The 21,107-nt window shown below is 35.4% G+C and overlaps 1 protein-coding gene across 1 annotated transcript; it reads right to left on the bottom strand.

Annotated features, from left to right (window-relative positions):
• Positions 1 to 14,577: 14,577 nt before the first annotated feature.
• Positions 14,578 to 20,096, bottom strand: LOC110438944 (galanin receptor 2a-like). Its single transcript, XM_087276827.1, has 2 exons — positions 19,046 to 20,096; positions 14,578 to 16,129 (listed from the first exon to the last, which is right to left on the bottom strand). Exons 1-2 carry the CDS (start codon positions 19,453 to 19,455, stop codon positions 15,388 to 15,390), a joined length of 1,152 nt encoding a protein of 383 aa, XP_087132953.1. The 5' UTR covers positions 19,456 to 20,096; the 3' UTR covers positions 14,578 to 15,387.
• Between the last annotated feature and the right edge of the window lie 1,011 nt (positions 20,097 to 21,107).

The following is a 21,107-nucleotide window of genomic DNA, read 5'->3' as shown; positions in this document are numbered from 1 at the left end:
CTTAGCTTTATTCCATTTCTTTACATGAACATGATCTTTTCCAAGTATTATTGACTATATGAAAATAAGTTTTACTTATTGAATCAATTTCATCTTGTACAAACTAGGCAATGACATCATACCTTTCAATTTGTATTAGCATTCCAAATATCCTTGAGATAAAGTTAGAAACATCAATCTAATAGCGCCCTCTTGACTGCTTCAAACAAATAAAACCTGACATTGTCATTACCAAAATACTCTTAAAATTACTCTAGTACTAAAAGACCATTTTTTACCACATATATAGGACTGCAAATCATAACATTACGCACATTCAGTATACTGTAGCAATACAATAAAAGTAGCCAGGCCTACTTTATTTCCAGTAAAGAAATTCACTTAGCAATAGGTGTGAATCAAATTAGCTATGAATCTAGTAAGACAAAGACTATATAAAGACAACTTCAAAGTTGTTATTTATTAGCTTAATTTATAAACTACCATAAAAATTTCAAATAAGAATATTATAATTTATATAATTTGTTTGCAAAAAATATGTCAGATATTATGTATATAGCATTATCTGTCACGATTACCAACGATCTTGTAGATCGCTGGTAAACATTAGCTGCATCTCAAATGGCACACTATGCACTTATGCACTATGTGCTTATGCACTTACGCAATCAACAGCATAGTATAAGTATAGTGTTGTACCAAATGGAACACTAATGTCTTTTTGTTTCCAAATTAGTTAAATAAATGACAAAAGTACCAAATACTACCTGTCATGATAACCACATTCACCATCAGGAGGCGTTATAATCACTCTTGCTTTCACAATCCAAAATTAATAGTTATCCTACATGAGCGCCCGAAAGCTCCGCCCCTTCTGCTACGCGAGCAGAACTGCAGGTGTTAAGTGTATAAAGTAACCATCCCTCCACACTTCATTTTAATGGCTGAATAAGTGCATCATCTGGGTTTTTAAAGTGCACTTATTATTTTTAGAGTTTTTAGTGTGAATGCAATACAAAATGGCGTAAATTGGGACGCACCTCACCACTTTTACTCAGACTACAATCCTGTCACCATATGAACTACATATCCCGTCATACACCTCGCTTACACCTGTTCCGGTTCACCTTTGATTGCACACAGCTGGGAGCTGCTCAAGGACAGATTACTCAAAGTATATAAACTGCTCACTTTGTCACACACTTGGCTGCCTTCTTGGTTTATATACTGTAACATCATGAAGTGTAATCCTGTCTAGTCTTTAGTTTATTCTAGTGTTTGATTCTTGCCTTATTTTCTCGTCATTGATTCTTTATCGCCTGACCATTCGCCTGTTACCTGACTTCGCCTTTTGGATTACCTGTATGTACCTGTTTGCTCTTGTGTTTGACCAGTGCCTGCCTTACGAATCTCATAATAAACAGTACATGGATTCTCACCTCCGTTGTCAAATGTTCCCAACAGTTACAATACCTAAATACACAACAGAATTTTCAGACCTTTTGCTTAATTAAAATACATGAGAGCTAGACTGGAAAGTAAGTACAAAGAAATATTGTGTTCACAAGGAATATTTACCTTTTTTGTTTTTGTTGTTGTGGTTAAAATGCCACCCCCAAAATATTTTTGTTCCTTAATTTTCCAAAGATGTTGAAGAGCCTACATTACGGAAAGGTTAAAAGAGCGGAGATGCAATGCATTTTGGAGTGTTTTGTTTTTTTTATGCATCTTTAAAGACTCATTAGTGCTATTACGCATCGATGGATGTACAGACACAGCACATTAAAGATTTCATTTCACCGACAAAGGATTTTCAGCATGAGGTCATAAAAATTCATCAGCACATTCCCACTGGCTGTGATAAGTGCTTTTTATATTTACATTTCAAATTAGAATTTACATTTACTCAATACATATTAAGGTTAGTTCCCTTGGCAATTAAATCTAGCTTGACCAGAGTCTGTTATGTAGCCAACAGCACATATGCAAATTATATCTGGAAAAATGCACAATTTTTATGATGAATAAAGTTTTAAGTACGAACTCACAACCAAACTTTTACTGGGTTGAATCATAAAGTAAATAATACTTTACTTGGTGACACGGTGGCTCAGTGGTTAGCACTGTCGCCTCACAGGAAGAAGGTAGCAGGTTTGAGTACAGGCTGGGTCAATCGGCATTTCTGTGTGGACTTTGCATGTTCTCCCCGTGTTCGTGTGGGTTCTGCTGTGTAAAATGCTGGATAAGTTGGCGGTGCATTCCGCTGTGGTGACCCCAGATGAATAAAGGGACTAAGCTGAAAAAAAAAACGAATGAATGAACGAATTAATAAGGTTTTAGTAAGAACTCACAACCAAACTTTTCTAGCGTTGAATCATAAAATATATATTACTCCACTCAGTGATTTTTTTTACTTAGTTATACTGTAATCAAGTAATTTCTTTTAGTATCAGTGCCTTATTTGGGAAAACTTGTATTTATTTATTATTTCATGTAGGTTCATTCAGAATGCTGCAGGACCAGTAAGAATATAAAACACAGCAAAAAAAAAACTATTATACACCCAGCTGGTGGCACATGGACTTGTTTTGTACCTCATTGCAAACTGAAGCTCATATAAACCACAGGAATTCCTCATAATGGGTGTCTTTCTCCAACATCACTGTTAACACTGCCACATTGTTACAGTTATTTACAGCAAAAGTGGCCAGTAAAATACCACATACATTCTTAATTCTTCACTACTATAATATGCACTCACTGTGAGAATTTTAACAGTAACAATCTAAAACTTTAGCAGTAACTTGCAGCATTTTGGTACGTAACTTCTGGTATTCTACTGTAAAAATTAATTTACATGGAGAACATTTTTAAGATGTTCTTTTAAGCCTTTTAATTTTAGCTGTGTAAATAATTAATTAAATTAATATTTCCATTTAAAACTTGTCTTCCCAAACTAATTTGGCTTTTTGTGCACAAGCGTTTGTGCACAAGCGTGACAACGTTTGTGCTTTTGAAAGCAGGACCCTTGGTCTGGAGAGAGGCACCTGTCTAAAGCAACATTGGCTCATTCTGAAAACGTAGCCCTACATACATTTCTGGAGATTGTTATTTATAGCCAGAAGTACGTATGACTGAATTTCATTTAAAAAATAAACACAACAGGCTTCTTTTACCAGTTGACCGCTTACCTAAGTATAGACGGCTTTCCTACAGTTACCAGTTTCTCCGGTAGCTCACCATGTACGTGGGCGGACTTGAGATGCAGAGAGGAGAAAACAGACAACAAACACATAAGCAAAAAATAAAAAAACAACAAGTTAATAACGGTGAGAATGTGGTATAATCTGAAAACATGGTAAAAATCAGGCTTGGGCTTTTCTTTTTCTAGATTGCTTATTAAATTTGTAAGTTGGGTTTAGGGAAGTGGGTGGGCGAGTCAATCTGTGCTTTTTAAAATAATATTGGTTGGATTTAGGGAAGTGGAGAGTGTGTCAGACAATCAGTCAAACAGTCAGTCAACAGCAGCCTCTGGTGGATTTACGCGAAAACAGCAGGTAGAATTGCACTCGCAAGAGAAATTTGAGGTCTTAAAAAAGCGTACACAGCAGCCCACAAAAACAGCAAAGAAACATACCCCCCGGGATGTATTTGATGGTCTCCAGAAATGTATATAGGGGTACATTTTCAGAATGAGCCTGGCCAGATCTGAGGGGATAAGTGGAAGGTGATATAAAGTCATAATAATAAAGGGGAATCCAAAGTCTGGTCGTGGATGAATTTCAAATGGCCTGCAGATTTCCTTTTAAAATGATTGTATTAAATTCTATGTGTGAGAGCAAAAGGACAACATTAAATTTATTACTTTCTTAACTTCTGTGACTTATAATTGTCTTTAGGGGTGTTTCATCTTTTTATTGGAAAAGGATAGTGGAGGACAGACAGGAAAGCGCATAACGGCAAATCTGCGTAGGACCTCGAGCAGGGAATCAAACTCTGGTCATCGTGAGCACCATGGTGATATATGTTGGCGCCGACTAAACTAAGCATTTTTCTGCACTCCTGTGTGTGGGCTCAGTAATTTTACATTCATAGTGACAAACAAGTTCTTTTCAATGTCATTAAAGTAAAATAACAGAACAAACATAGGAGGCTGTGAAAAACGCTAATTTTAGGTGTAAATTTCTGATGGCATTTAGAGGTTTTTGCATCTTCATTTACAGGTAAGTAACTGTAAAGAGGCAGTTATGGTAACTTACTGGTAATAGTGCTGCCCTCACTATTAAAATCATTCTATTTAATTATATGTGTGTGAATAAGATGACAAAGTTAAATCCAGCATTAAAGTTAGTATTTTCTTCACTTTTGTAACTTTTATCCAACTGAAGATAAAATTGCAGTAGGGCACACTACTATAAAACACATTTACAGCTAAGTAAAGAGGCAGTTATGGTAATTTACAGGCTATAGTGCTGCCAATGATATACCACAAAAACAGTGTTGTTGTCCAGTTTTGATGCACATGCTAACTATAGCCTTCTGCTGCTGTAGTTCACCTGCTTCAAGGTTTGCTGTGATTTGCATTCAAAGATGCTCGTCTGCCTACTTTGGTTATTTGAGTTACTAATGCCTTTCTAGGTCAGACCAGTGTATTATTTAGATTGTCTGTTTTTTCTTTATGTTCTTCATCCACCACAGGTTTTGTCTCTCTTCGCTTTAATTGAGCATAATGTGATGTTGGACCTTTGTTTAACAGCAATTAAAAAATTCCTTTTCTTGTTATTGAAAAAGTGTTAGATCCTAATTGGGCCTACTTCACTGGAAGCACAAGTCTGCTGTGAGCCAAGATGTCAGTTCAATTCTCAGAGCATGCTTTGACTTGCAGGCTCTTCCATTAGTGTTAATTGGAAACATGAGGAAAAGGACGTCTCCTACCTGTTACATCCCAGTTTGATGTCCGAGATGATGGAGGATGGAGGATGAAGATGCAGCAGGATCTAGACTTAACTTTAAGAAAGAGTGGTTAAGTGCTAAATGTTGATGTCTCCTTTTAGTTTTAGTTTTCCCTTTTTTCTTGACTTCTTCTGTTCAGACACAATGACAAGGGCTACACATAAAGCATGTCTGGCTGTATTTATTGCAGATGTTTAAACGGTTGAAGGTAGGAAACATGTACAAACAAATTATACCTCTTCCCAACAGGGAAACCCACCAACAATAAAGAATGCATGATTCAAGAGTTCACACTTAGCTGATGATTGATTATAAGCAAGTTTGGCATGCAATCCCGTGAGAGAGCCCTGAGCTCCAAAGCTCCTTGAGCCCTGGGCTCCCTCCCGTTTGCAGGGCGAGAGGGGAGCTTTGAGCTTAGGTAGGTCTCGAGAACCCCCCTTGATGACAGAAAATGATTGCTATGAAGAGATATGCTGCTGGATGAGAGTTTGACTGTAGTGCTAAATTTAGATTGATTAATTAAGTTGTAGTGCATGTTTAAGGAATAAAGGGAGGAAACTGGAGAATCAGGGGAAAACCCACGCGAGCATGGGAAGAACATGCTAATTTTGCACAGAAACAACAGCCTGCCTGTTAAAGCACTAGAACGGGTGACGTTCTTGCTGTAAAGCAACAGTGTTAATCACTGGGCCACCAATCCTCACTATGAAGAGAAAGATGGAAATGTGGGGGTGGAAGGGGGGATTCTTCAAATCCAAGATGACTGTATAGTGAGAAACCCTGGCTCTTAATAGTGGATTAGGAATCGTCTGATTGGTGGATCATACATAGTTAATGCAGAACCAGCCGTGTTCAAACATAATCACATGATCCTCTCGAAATTAGTTTATAAATAAACTTCACTTATATTGTGTCATGGCTTTGCAATCAAAAATGTGGTTATAATGGAAGTTAAGCGAGCAAAAACAGCCACCATCAGTAAATTAGGAAGAAAAAAAAGAAAATCCTGTGCTGCACAAAAATTTGTTAGCGTTTTGACGCTAACATAAAGTGGTAGTAAACTTGAAAAGCTCACAGGGGTTAAATCAGTCAAATTGACAAATACTATTACATTAAACTTTGTATAACTAAAAAAACTATTTAAATTAAGTCAAAATAACATGAAATAATTTGTTGTCATGATGTTTTGTCACTTCATTTTTCACAGTGTACATTGAAAATCAAATTAAAACCAAATTTGAAGAAAACCTGATTTGTTTTTCCAGAAATAATGTAATCTTTGTTGTTAAATATTTATTTGTGACATTTTAGGAATGATTATTACATGCCAATAGAACAGTGCTTTACAGAAATAATGGAAACCTTTTATTTTGTGTAAAACGTGTGATCAAAATTAGAGAACTATTATAGCTTGAAGAAATATTACCCCTAAAAAATTCTGAAGGATACAGAAGTCAAAATATTTGTCTGCAGTGGATTAAATTAGATATATTTAAACATTTTAATGGAAAGTTGTAACAATTGACTTCTATAGTCTTTGTTTTTCCGACCATACTGCAAAGATTGGTAAAATATTACATACATTCTTTATAATTCACTACAGTAATATGTACTGCACTAAGTAATTTTAGAACATAAGGTAATATAAATAAAAATAAATGGGAGTCCTAAGTTTGGCCATAAATTAATTTCAAATGGCTTTCTTTTTAAAAATAATGTATTAAATTACACGTGAGAGCAAGAGGACAATGATAAATCCAGCTGTAAAACACATTTACAGGTAAGTTCCTGTAAAGAGGCAGTTATAGTAACTTACTGGCATGTGTGCGAACAAGAGGATAACATTAAATCCAGCATTAAAGTTATTAATTTCCTCTCTTTTGTGACATATCCAACTAAAAATGAAATTGCGGTAGGAGCACACTACTGTAGCTCACATTTAGAGGTAAGTTACTGTAAAGGGGCAGTTATGTTAACGTACTGGCAACAGTGCTGTCAATAATTTACCACAAAAATAACTAACAGTGTTGTCGTTCAGTTCTGGATAATTTAAATGTCACTTGTTGCATGTTTCCAACATTCTTCAAAATATCTTCTTTAAAAATATATATTTTTGGGTGAACTGTCTCTTTAAGAATGTCACAAACAATATTACAAAACAACAATAATATGGAACAGAGAGCATGAAAAAAATGCATCATCTGAGGTGTGATGTGGGTACATGTGACATTGTTAGAGACCCAGTGCCTGCTATATCAATATCAGATAAGTCGGCTTATGCCCCAGAGAGACTAGACAGACCACGGAGCTTAATTGGTGAACTTTGACTCGACTGTAACACTTTTACATTGTGTTTTCAGGTGAAAGCCATTAAATCTTGTGGGGGTTGAAGGAGGTGTGAATATCAAACACAAGACCAGACAACTAGAAAAGGCCAACTCACTGTCAGAGCAGGCTACTAAAGCCCAGAATTCAAGAAACATTTTAGATAATGGTTTTGCTTTAGGAATGTTTAATCAATGAATCATTGTGTTGACTTTAATCATTGATTGTCCATTGATTTATTGTTGTTTTTAACTAAAGCTACTGAAATTGATTTTGTTAACTGAAATAGCTTAGAAAAGAATATTAAAGATTAATATTAGATTAGAAAAGCAACAATTAAAAAGTAAAATAAATTGTGAAACTGATATCAGTTCATATTACTTAATTATGTATAATTAAGCATATAAACATATAATTAACCAAAATATAAATAAAAATACAGAAAAAAAATACAAGATAAATCACAAAAGCATGTTAAAAATTATATTAAAAATGCTAAAAATCTAACTGAAATGCTGTAAAAAATGTTCATTAATTTGAATGGCCTGTTATAGTACACAATAACACTACAGTGGTGTACTTTATGCATTGTTGAAAATGACTAAATGCAAAAATATTCTGAAAAGGTGTTATCTATTACACAATTCTGGCAGTTTTCCCCCACATTAATTTCCTCTCATATAATGTCAGTCTCATCCCTCATCAGGCAGCTATAAGTAAGGACAGGAAATTAATGAAGAAGCACATTTTTATGAACTCAAGTCAGTAATATTTGCTCATCAATAAGCTCTATGTCTTCTGCCCATTCTACCTGGTAACACATTCTCCTTAGCTGCCTCTTGCACTTGCAGTATTGATCTTGATAATAAAATAACAGAATTTAAAGCTAAATGATTTGACTATATATATATATATATATATATATATATATATATATATATATATATATATATATATATATATATATATATATATATATATATAGTAATAATACATATAAGTCTTCATTTAATCATAGTTTTCTTTGGACCACAAAGAAGTAAAATATACTTTATTTATACTTTTATACTTAAATATACTTTTTATTTTTTTAATATATTTTATAAGTAAAAAATAAACGTAAATAAAGAAATACTTAACAATTTTGTTTTTAAGAAATGTTATAATCAGAACTATTGAAATGCATTTAAAATTTTAAATTAATAATAAAATAAAAAACTTTACATCTAGTCACAAATGAACTATTTTGATTTGAAGCACACAAATGACTTATAAAATGAATAAATAAAAAATAGAAGAAGCATAACAAAATACAAAAATAAATAAAACAAAATAAGAAAATCTAAAAATGTGAAAATATACAAATGAAAGCTTACACAAAATTGTAATAAACACAATATTAATGCATAAGCATTTCTAAAATAACACTGCATGTTAAAAGTCCATAATTGTTTAGTAAGTTCATATTTCATTCTGATCATGTACCCCTATATACATTTCTGGAGAGTGCCAAATACGTCCCAGGAGGTATGTTTTTTTTTTTTTTTTTTGTGAATCTGCCAAAGGGAGCTGTGTACGCTTTTTGAGATCTCAAAATTTCTCTCGTGAGTGCCATTTGCTCCTGCTCTATTCGAATAAATCCACTAGAGGCCACTGTCGACTGACTGATTGATCGACTGACCCACCCTCCTCCTACCCTAAACCCAAACGACAGTTTTTAAAAGCAATCCAGAAAAAAGCCCTCTCCTGATTTTTACCACATTTTCAGATTTTACCAAACTCTCACCCTTTTATTTACTTGTTTATTTATTTATTTATTTATTTTTGGCTTCTGTTTTTGTCGTAGTCGCTTTCTGGAAGCATTCTTTGCCTGACACAAACCCCGGGAAAGCCGTCCACACGGAGGTAAGCGGTCGGCTGGTAAGCGCGAAAAGGAACGGCGTCAACGCCACCCTGTAGCATTTATTTTAAAGAAAAAATGCAGCCATATGTGCCTCTGGCTACATAAATTGTGATCTCCAGAAATGTAACGGTAAGTTTTCATAATGAGACTGGGTTGGTAAACACAAAAGTTTTTCCTTTTTTGTCTTGTATCTTTAGACTTGCAATCTACAGTGTGAATGCTCTAGCAACCCGGGACCTAATTTATTCTAATCTTTTTCGGTCCAGACCAAACGAATCAAAAGAACTCAGCTAGAATAGTCAACATCTATACGATTTCATCCAGCCTTGATTTTCAATGCCATCATTTCTTCTCAGTGTCAAAAGCTCAGCTCTGATCTTTGGTTTCTAACAAAGAGCTAAATCAGTGCAATAGTTCACATGGCAGGAAAAATCACAGAGCGCAAAGTACCATCTTCAGTAGAGTACCAGAACTGCTCTTGCCTCTCCACAGCTGTCCTCATACCCCAATCAGTTTGACATCAGAGTGCTTCTTTAAGAAGAATGTGGCACATTGGCTCTGAAGTGTCCTGTACAATTACGCAGCGCATGAGGAGATTTCTGATTTTCTCATGAAGGTCACCAAGATTAACATATACTCAAAGTCAGTAACCTATTTCTTGGAAAGTACTTGGCAGAATGGCAGCAGCTGCTGATTTGGAGGCAGGAATCATCATGCTCTTGTAGATTTTTGAGCATATTAGCAGCATCTTAAGAGGTAAATAACCACAAATCTGGTTAACAGGGATTTGCAGAGCCTTACACTAACATTGGCACCCTTGGTAATCTTAAGGATAGAAGGATGGGGAAAGCTGTTTTTATTGTGTACATTTTCAGCTTTTGCTAAAAAAGGAAAAAAATCGGAATACATACAAGTTTATTTTTAAACGAGAGCACAGACATGGTGTAAATTAAATGGGGATTTGAAGCATTTCATTAAAGCTGCTCCCCCTGAAGGATGTCAAAATAAGATGAGTGGGGTCTGCCCTTTAAATTGTGGGTAATGGTTTGCTCTGATCTGTATCTTACATAATAATCGTAGGAATTAAAATAAAAGATATAAATATATAAATATACCCCTGCTGAAAAATCCAGCTTAAACCAGCCTAGGCTGGTTGGCTGGTTTTAGCTGGTCGACCAGGCTGGTTTTAGAGGGGTTTTGACCACTTCCATGCTGGTTTCCAGCCTGGTCTTAGCTGGTCAGGCTGGGAGATGACCAGCTAAAGCCAGCTTGACCAGCCTAGCCAAGCTGGGAGTCCAGCCAAAACTAGCTATGTTTGACCAGCCTGGTTAAAGCTGGATTTGGCTGGTCATTTTCCAGCCTGACCAGCTAAGACCAGGCTGGAAATGGCTGAAAACCAGCCTGGAAATGGCCAAAACCCTTCTAAAACCAGGCTGGTCAACCAGCTAAAACCAGCCAACCAGCCTGCAAACTTGTCACTGTTTTATATCAAAAAAATAGTTTGTCTTTGAGAATCATGCTGTATAGCTTCTGAAACTCTAGGTCAAAATACACACAATAAGTGAAGTTTCACAAACTAATTTCGAGAGGAGCACGTGATATGATTGACTGCAGCTGGCCACCCATCTACATTCATTAGTTAGCCAATCAGATTAATTCAAACTCACTATAAGTAGCCTATAGATCTACTCCCTTATCTTCATTTTTCCGAAGAAAGCTCAAAGGACGGACCCAGCTCCTTTACAACCCCCTATCCACCGCTTCTCCTCCTTTACCACAGGGGAGCTCTCAAGAACCACCTGATCTCGTACTCCCCTCACATGCTCTATGGACCTGAAGGGAGAGGGAGACAGTTGTCAATCAATATCTAAATGTGAACTCTTGAAATTAGAATTTAATTTAATATGTAGGTACATTTGGTTCACTAAACTGTTTTACTTTGATCTTGTTAGTCAGTAAAAGATAATGACTTGTAAAGCCAATTCAGAGCTGACTTTGTTTTCAGAGACTGTATCTTGATTAATCATGCATTTTTTGATTCACAATTATGCAGACCTCGTACATTGATTGACAGATACATTACAAACTTCTAACAAGTTATTTTTCAAGAACCCATATGAACTGTTCTATAAAAATTGTTCTGTGCATGCCAGCAGGCAAGGGATGTCAACATGGCGCCATATTGTCGTTGTACCCCAACATCGTGGGGACGTTGCATTTTATTTGGAATTGAAAATCAGGTTGACAACAAAACCCAACGTCAGGCTGACGTCAGTGTCCAACGTCCAACATAAAATAAACCAAATATTAACGTCTAACGATGTTACAGCTTGGCGGTGGAAGGACATTACCACTATGACATCTATCAGATGTTGGATTTTGGTTGTCATGGCGAATAAACGTCAGTATTTGATGTTAATATGATATTGGTTTAAGATGTTGGCTCGACGTTGGATTTTGGTCACTTTTGAACTTAACCTGAGATCAACAAAATATCAACGTCATTTGATGTCATTTTTGGACATCAAAATAATGTTGTCCTTAGACTCTGGCTAGAAATTGAACTTTGGTCACCTGACATCATGACATAAATCTAACCTAATGTTATTGTCTTTTGACAAAGGCCTCAATGTACAGTGCTCAGCATTTATAAGTCCACCCCTCACAACTCTCTCTTTTCAATTCATATCTTTAATAGGAAGCTATACAAAATAATATTTGAGCATATACATTAAATTAGTCAGTACTAAAGCCAAATCTGGAGCTTATCTTACAAAATAATTTACAATAACGGTCCAAAAACTAGTACACCCAAAGTTTTTGTTATAGACAAATATTAGATACAAATTTTAAAAAGAGGCAAAAAATCAAGAGAAGCAAATAAAATAAAAAATATAGTTGAAATATTGTCGGTTGTATTTTTGTTTTTTTTTTTGAATATTTTACTTGAATTTAGTTGTATTGTCTTTTAATTTCTAAATATGTTTGGTGACTAAAATATTATTTTAATTAATATATCTGTTTAATAAATCTGTTTTGTTTAAATGTACCAAAATACATTACCTATATTCACTGAGAAATGGATAAAGATATAAATTTTCAGCATGGGGTGTACTCAGTTATGCTGAACACTGAAGATGGAAGGCCAAAATGGAGAGAAAAATATGCATTTTCATACAAAACCTTTTTAGTGTGGACATGGCCTTGTGTCAGGACAAAGTAGACACATGTCCACCTCCAGGATGATGCATAACACAAATGAAATTCCTTAATTATTGCCCTTGGACATATTGACCAGCGGCCATTCTCAGTGTGTCAAATCTCAGCCATGTCATTTGGTCCTTGGTCTTTAAAATATTTTTTTAAATAGTTTGCTATTTGTGGGTGCCAATATTAGCAGAGCATTATCGAAAAAATACTAACATCAGCCATTAAACGAGCCTGCAGCGTCAGGCTTTTTCCACTGATGGAGCAAATCAGAGAGCACATATTACACACACACACTCAAAGCAACAGCTGAGCCTGAAGCAGAACCAGCCAACTGGCACATGCCCAGAAAAAAAGCCAGATCCAAAGAGAACCAAGATAAGTGGATGTTCCTCTGCAGATCTGTTTCTTAACAATTTGAGCGATGATTCTATACTCAGTGTAGCTTGGAGATCATCACAAAGACAAACAGGAGTATTTTTTTCACAGCCGTTTTAGTTTGGAGATGTTTATTCAATCATTAGTCGACTTGTTAGTTCTTTCTAAACAGTTCTGGCTGGCCGTAAGCAAAAACAGAATTGGTTCCCCCTACTATAACATTGGTAAGACACATTCAGATAGTTAATTTTAACATTCAAAACATACTTCACAAACCACATAATGTAGAAGACACAAAAGAGGTAGCAGTATTGTATATACGCATGTCAAAAAAAAAAAAAAAAAAAAAATATATATATATATATATATATATATATATATATATATATATATATATATATATATATATATATATACTATTTTGTTCACCCAAAAAATGTAAATGTTGATTTATTTTCCCTCAATTTGTTTGAAACCTTTATGAGTTTCTTTTTTCTGTTGAACACAAAGGTAGATATTTTGAAGAATGCTGGTTGCTTGGACCCATCGACAGCCATAGTAACAAAAAATAAATATTATGGAAGTCAAAGGGTGCAATCTACCAGCATTTTTCTAAATATATTATTTTTTTAAATTACACAGTATTTAACTGTAATGTGAACTGTATTTTACTGTAGGACAGGTATCCAGTATGTTACTGTATTTAAAAGAGTGCATTGAGAAAATTACGGTAAATTTTTACAGTAAAGATTTTCATAAACTTTTCTTTGGCTTAGTCCCTTATTTACCAGGGGTTGCCACAGTGAAATGAACGGCCAACTATTCTGGCATTTGTTTTATGCCCCTTCAGCAGCAACCTAGTACTTGGAAACACCCATACACTCTTTCATTCACACACACTTAAATACTAAGGCCAATTTAATTACATTTACAATAACAGTTTTTTCTTTAGTTTTATGTGGCTTTACACAGTCAATTGCTTTTTGGATTTATTTCCTACAATTATCAGATAATATGGTATGCTGTGTGTGCTTCATTGTGCTCACAAACCGTTTAAGTGGCCTCCATTTCCTAGGTTTGTGAAATTATTTACTTATATTCCATCTCTATAAATGTATTTTTTACTTAAGATTATTTATTATTTATAATTTTCTTTAGAACTTGAATGCACTCAGAATCTGACAGATTGATTAGCTGTAGGCTATAAAACAGTCATCTGACATGTTGTCATACAGTGTTATGCCTGGATTTGATAAACAGCCTTGCATTTACTAACACAGACTATATTTGAAGTTTTTGGGAGTAATTGAGATTTTCCTCCTGTAGAAAAACATCACAAGAACAATGCTTAGTGGCTCAATGTATTACAACAGTGATTTTAAAAGACTAAACACTTTAGTGATATACAGTCCCTGCTGAAAAATCCAGCTTAAACCAGCCTAGGCTGGTTGGCTGGTTTTAGCTGGTTGACCAGCCTGGTTTTAGAGGGGTTTTGCCATTTCCAGGCTGGTTTCCAGCCCTTTCCAGCCTGGTCTTAGCTGGTCAGGCTGGACAATTACCAGCCAAATCCAGCTAAACCAGCTTGACCAGCCTGGTTTAAGCTGGATATAGCTGGTTTTGGCTGGACTACCAGCTTGGCTAGGCTGGTCAAGCTGGTTTTAGCTGGTCATCTCCCAGCCTGACCAGCTAAGACCAGGTTGGAAATGGCTGAAAACCAGCCTGGAAGTGGCCAAAACCCCTGTAAAACCAGCCTGGTCGACCAGCTAAAACCAGCCAACCAGCCTAGGCTGGTTTAAGATGGATTTTTCAGCAGGGGTAGTATACAACCAAGCACATGTGGTTAGAACACAAACGAATCGCAGGTAATGAAGTATTAAGTGTTTCTCCCAAAAAAAAGCCTGTCTAAGCAAAATAGGCTACTAGCAGGTGTTTGTAGCTCCGCTCACGCTCCGCCTCTTTGCCCTTATTTGTTCACCCCCGGTGGGTGCGATGACGTGAAAAAAAAATGGCGGCGGTTGGCCACTCCTACTTGTTGTTTCATTTGCGCTCATCAAAAACTTATGGGTGACGTTATGGATACTACATCCATATCTTTTACAGTCTATGGTTTAATCGAAAAAAGAAACTCAAGTAGGTTTTGAACAAATGAAGGGTGAGTAAATGATGGCAGAATTTCATTTTTTGGTGAACTATCCCTTTAAGACTTCTTGTGTACCTTTTCCTTTTCAAATCATAGACACTTGAATATGTAATTTGCCTATGCATCAGGTCTTATATGCTTATATCCTACAATGTGTTCAAATGCGATCAATTTTGCGATGTTTGAACCCTACAACTTGACATGAGCACTTTCTTCTTATAATTGAATCTTTTGATATACAGTACCTCCATGATTCTCAATGACATGCGCACTTACAAAACACAGCCACGGTGACGAAAGCTGACAAAACACAGACGCTGAGACTTTAATTTCAAACATCACTCACTGTCTTCATCAAATCCACATAAAGCTCTGCTTCCTCTCTACCTGTGATGACTTTTGTTATGCAATCGCAGCTCAAACGCTGTTAGAAGCCACTGGGTTTTTACTTTGCTGAGCACAGACTTGATGGAAAAGCGGATTATGTCACATTAAATGTCATAAAGGCGCTCGTCATCATTTTCTTGCTGCTTTTGCTCCACAGTCGACCGCGGGTTGACCCGTCGCAATGATTGGATCCTTCGCTCGAGGCGGCTTCCATTAGGCTTACCGTCTGTGCCGGTTGCACAGTGTGTATCCGGTTTACAACCCGATTACGAAAAGCACACCCAAACACCTTTTTGAACCCCTTACGGAAGTGTTTGGACACCAGAGCGTACACGATTGGATTCAGGCAGGAGTTGGCGTACGCAACCAAATGCGATAAAATGCGAAGAACGTACGTGGTGTGGTTTAACGGGAAATGGCCAAACCACATGCACAAGATAACCAAGTGATGAGGCAGCCAACATAAACAAAAAAGCACAGCGACTATGATTATCATTTTGGTCACCTTGCGCTTGGCCTTGCGTGATTCTGACATGTCCTGCATGGGGTCCACGGAGGTCCAGAGGTAGCGGATGGTGCGGGCGTATGTGATGCCCAGAATGAGGACTGGGATCAGGTAGCCGAATATGAAGGTGCAGATGTCCATGGCCTGGCGATGATGGACGCTCCATGCTGGGATGCAAACGGTGGTACCGTCTAGGTCCATCTGCTGGTAGTAGCTGAGATAAGGGCTGGAGAAGAATAGCGAGAGCGCCCACACCAGGCTGATGGAGGTCAGGGCGTTCCGGGGAGTTCGCGTTTCTCTAGAGCGCAGGGGATACCGTATGGCAAGATATCTGTTGAGAAAATACAGCTCCATTAATCAGAGTGATGATACAGACGTGAGGACAGGGCAATGTGTCAATCACATGAGGTCCACCAAGAGAAAACTTCAAGCATCAGAATAATCTAGTTCAAATCAGTTTATCTCATTAAAAATGCCTTTTACACCACCTGACCACAATCTTGTTGTGGATCGCAGTTGTATGAGCAACAGATAATAACTTGACTTCTAGTTGATCATTTGGAAAAGTAGCAGAAGGTCTATTTTACTGATGAATCATCTGTTAAACTGCATCCCAATCACCACAAATACTGCAGAAGACCTATTGAAACCCACATGGACTTAAGATTCTCACAGAAATCAGTCCAGTTTGGTGAAAGAAAAATCAATGTTTTGGGGTTAAATTCAATATGGGATCTGAGATCTGCAGAGTGGATGGCAACATCAACAGCCTGAGGTATCGAGGCATTTGTGCTGCACATTATGTTACAAACCCCAGGAGAGGGCAAATTCTTCAGCAGGATAGCGCTCCTTCTCATACTTCAGCCTCCACATCAAAGTTCCTGAAAGCAAAGAAGGTATAGGTGCTCCAGGATTGGCCAGCCCAGTCACCAGACATAAACATTATTGAGCACGTCTGGGGTAAAATGAAGGAGGAAGCATTGAAGATTAATCCAAATAATCTTTATGAAATCTGGGAGTCCTGCAAGAAGGCTTTCTTTGCCATTCCAGATGACTTTATTAATAAGTAATTTAAGTCATTGCAGAGATGTATGGATGCAGTCCTCCAAGCTCATGGAAGTCATACATTATTAATTTTTTTCCGCTGAACCATGACTTTATATTCTATACTGTACATTATTTCTATTAAGTGACAACCAGATCTTACTGTCCTAATAAAATAATTATAAATCAAGGCATGATCAAATTTTATTTTGTTAAAATAAGTGTAACCTAGAGGACTTTGCCTTTCATATAAGCCACTTCGGATAGCAAATGATCAACTAGAAGTCAAGTTATTATTTGTTGTTCCTAAAACTTGGATAGGCAACAAGACTTTTGTCAGGTGGTGTCACATTTCTTATAGTACTTTAAAAGCCATTTTATGGAAATACATAACATTTGGACCTCTGTTTAAAGAATGCTTTTTTTCTGCATCCATCACCCATAAAAAAACTTGATTTTGGTTCTACTTCAGCTTTGCTCTTATAAAATGATTTACTGAACCGATGTACACATGGGCATTAAAAAATAAACTATTCAAGATAGTGACATGTCATCTTGTATCACGTAATATGAACATTAAATAGGAAAATAGTAAAAAGCTTAAATAAAGTACAGTAGCCCAGCTTTAAGTGATAAAGAAATAACACAATAAGTTTATATTTTTAGAGGCTATGGAATATATATATATATATATATATATATATATATATATATATATATATATATATATATATATATATATATATATATATATATATATATATGTATATATATATATACAGTTGAAGTCAGAATTATTAGCCCCCCTGAATTATTCGCCCCCGTTTATTTTTTCCCCCAATTTCTGTTTAACAGAGAGATTTTTTCAACACATTTCTAAATATAATAGTATTAATAACTTATATAATAACTGATTTATTTGATCTAATACTACTTTACTAGATATTTTTCAAGACCCTTCAGTACAGCTTAAAGTGATATTTAAAGGCTTAACTAGGTTAATTAAGTTAACAAGGCAGGTTAGGGTAATTATAGGCAAGTTAATGTATAACGATGGTTTGTTCTGATATTAGAAAGAAAATAGCTTAAAGAGGCTAATAATTTTGTCCTTTAAATGGTTTTTAAAAAATTCAAAACTGCTTTTACTCTATAGCCAAAATAAAACAAATAAGACTTTCTTCAGAAGAAAAAATATTATCAGACATACTGTGACAATTTCCTTGCTCTGTTGAACATCATTTGGGAAATTTTTAATTACAAGCTGTTAACATATTTTCAACAACAGTAACAAAAAAGCTATAACACAAGAAATTCTTAGCCGTTTAGAAAAAAAGTAAGTGGTAACAGATTGAAGATATAAAATGGAAGAGATTTATTTATTTATTTTTTTGCTATGCATATTCCGGGTGATAACTGGATTGATAAGAAATGTATATAACACTCTGGTATTTTATGGTTAAGGTCATGGTCACTCTTTCAGTGCTTGACAACATTTTATGCTCCATTGCTAAAAATAAATATTGGAGAAAATGCATTATCATTGCTCAGTGCAAGACAAATGTTTTCACAGTGGATTTAAAGGTGCACTTAGTCTGTTTTTGTAAACATTTAGCTTCCAATTATTCATCTGGTGTATGCTTAATGGACTAATCCGTTTCGCTGTTTCATTTTTTCCTTCATTTTTGCAGCTGTATTTATGTATAAAACGCAATTAGTTTTAATATGCATATTCCGTTTGTTTTTTTGCAAATATGTAAATAGACAATGTACAATTATGTTTTTTTTTTGTTGAATGAATGTTTTAGGGCTCTTATTTTAAAACATGAAATACACAACATAATTATAATAGCCATTACAGCAACTAGCAATTATAATTGCTCGAGTTTTCATATTTTTGCGCTGTCTTCAGCCAATCGGCGTTATTATTATTATTGTTTTATTTCTTTAACTACGTTAACAGTTAACAAAAGTCAAGTTAGTCACAGTTGTGGATATTTTTTTTTTAAATATCGCGATTATTCTCTTATAAAAACATGATATACAGTATTAAATTGTAAATAAATAATAAACTTTAAAAATAATAAGGCAGTTTCCATTCACCGTTTTCTGATTATAAACCTCATGCACCATTATAACATTTCAATCGATTATGTTTACACTTTTTCTTTGCATTTGACAGGAGTAGGCTATAATGTGGACCCACCTATCCAGAGACACTGCAGCAAGAGTGAAGATGCTCGCGTACATGGTCAGGTAAATAATAAAGTGCACGGCTTTGCACACGAACGCGCCAAAAACCCACTCGTCCATGGTGTAGATAGTGGCCTGGAGCGGCACGCAGAAAACGATGAAGCAGAGGTCTGCCAGCCCGAGGTTCAGGATGAACAGGTTGGTACTCTTTGTGTTCATCTGGCCGTTGCGAATGAGAACGGCGAGCACTAGACAGTTCCCCACAGTACCGACCAAAAAAATCATGGAGAATATGAGAGAAATAATCACCGACTCAACTTTCCAGTGTGAGGAGAAGACGTGGATCTGCTGGGATGCGTTCATCTTTCTGTTAGGACCAGTGAAACGATGAGCTTCAGCGCTGCACAGACTCCATACGGACATACTTGGAGAACTTCTACATAGTCTTTTTTTGTGTTTGTTAGTTTGTTTTGTTTAGTTTTTGGGCAAAAATATGTAAATGGGATAAAAAAAAAAACTTACTTAAACTCAAAAAGGAAAGGAAAGCATCTTCTGCCTGGATGGTTTTCCTGCAGGTGCAGATGAGGTGAATGTGCTGAACATGTGAGGATCACTCCCATCAGCAGCCTCCTCCCCTTACAGACCAGGGAATTTTCCTTCATAATTCACAGCTTATTTAATATACACTGGTCATCTTTTAAACAAGATGCAAATATACAAATTAATAATACAACTGATATATTTTCACTATAAGGACATGGCAGTATTAAGACAAACTGTTACAATAAGTGTTTTGGGAAGGCTGTTAATTGAAAAACAAAATAATATTAACCACCTTATCTTGAAAAACTAAAAGAAAATATTGTATAAAAAATACACTGTAAAAAATGCAGGTACACTGTGAAAAATGCAGGGTTCTACACAATGCATTCATGTTGTCCCAACGCAAATTAATTAATTTAACACTTTTAACAAATGTATGTGGATTAAACATAAAAAAATGAAGTTTAAAAACTTAATTAAATCTCAAGAATTGTGTTGTTTCAGCTCATTTTTGCTTTTAACCGAGCAAAAAAAAAAAAAAAATATATATATATATTTATATATATATATATATATATATATATATATATATATATATATATATATATATATATATATATATATATATATATATATAGTAACGGCCATTTATATATATATATATATATATATAAATTTAAAAATGCAATACCAGCAATCATCGACCTCATGGGACCTTCATAATACACAGAATGAAGTATTTTGAAACATGCAGATGGTTTCCTTTAGGTTTGGGGTGGTAAGGAACATACTGTATGTGCAGTATAAAAATCATACGTCTACAACAAGTCCCTATAAAAATAGCAGTACAACTGTGTTTGTGCTTGAGTGTGTGTGTGCGTGTGTTATCCTTGTTGAATAACAATCCAAATGTTCATCTTGAGTTGAAAACTGTTATAAACAGATAATGTCAGTGGTTCTTAAACTGTGGTACATGTACCACTAGTGGTACGCATGCTTCCTTCTAGTGGTACGTAGATAAATCAAATATGTCATATGTAATGCTACATATATTTAAATAAATTATTAAAAGATTTATATAGTCCAGGTAAGGTCCAGGCAACATTTCCAGGTGCTGATAAACCAGGAGTTTTTTCTTTTCTTTTTTTTTACTTTTTAAGAACAGCAACAATTTTAAATTTTTAAAAACACATTTTAATTTAAATGTTTTTAATAATAGGAACTTATATACATACGCTTTAGCTGCTTTAATGGACCTAATACGCTACGCTACTGTATTTCAATACTGCTCATTTTGGTGGTACTTGCAAAGACAACTTTTTTCTGAGGTGATACTTGATGAAAAACGTTTGAGAACCACTGGTCTATGAAATTTATACGTTTTGCATTATCCATGTGTGTGTATTTGACATATTTCCCTCATCAAATTTTTGCCATGCCGATCATGCCAGTTTAAGGCTGGTATAAGGAGCGTTCACATAAATCATGTACTGTAGATTCCAGACCGGTGTAAAGCAGAGGCAAAGGTTTGT

The sequence above is a fragment of the Danio rerio genome, chromosome 12, assembly GCF_052040795.2.
Source record: "Danio rerio strain M-AB ecotype USA chromosome 12, GRCz13ab, whole genome shotgun sequence".
NCBI classification, from domain to species: Eukaryota; Metazoa; Chordata; class Actinopteri; order Cypriniformes; family Danionidae; genus Danio; species Danio rerio.
The sequence above is the reverse complement of the archived record's forward strand: the minus strand, read 5'-3'. Positions and strand labels throughout refer to the sequence as shown.

What these genes read in the sequence shown, in the direction of transcription:
- LOC110438944 (XM_087276827.1), bottom strand. Translation starts at nt 19,455, where the DNA reads ATGTCCGTATGGAGTCTGTGCAGCGCTGAAGCTCATCGTTTCACTGGT. An exon ending in GCTGCAGTGTCTCTGGATAG is followed by an intron (nt 16,130 to 19,045) that starts GTGGGTCCACAT and finishes TTTTCTCAACAG; the next exon opens with ATATCTTGCCATACGGTATC.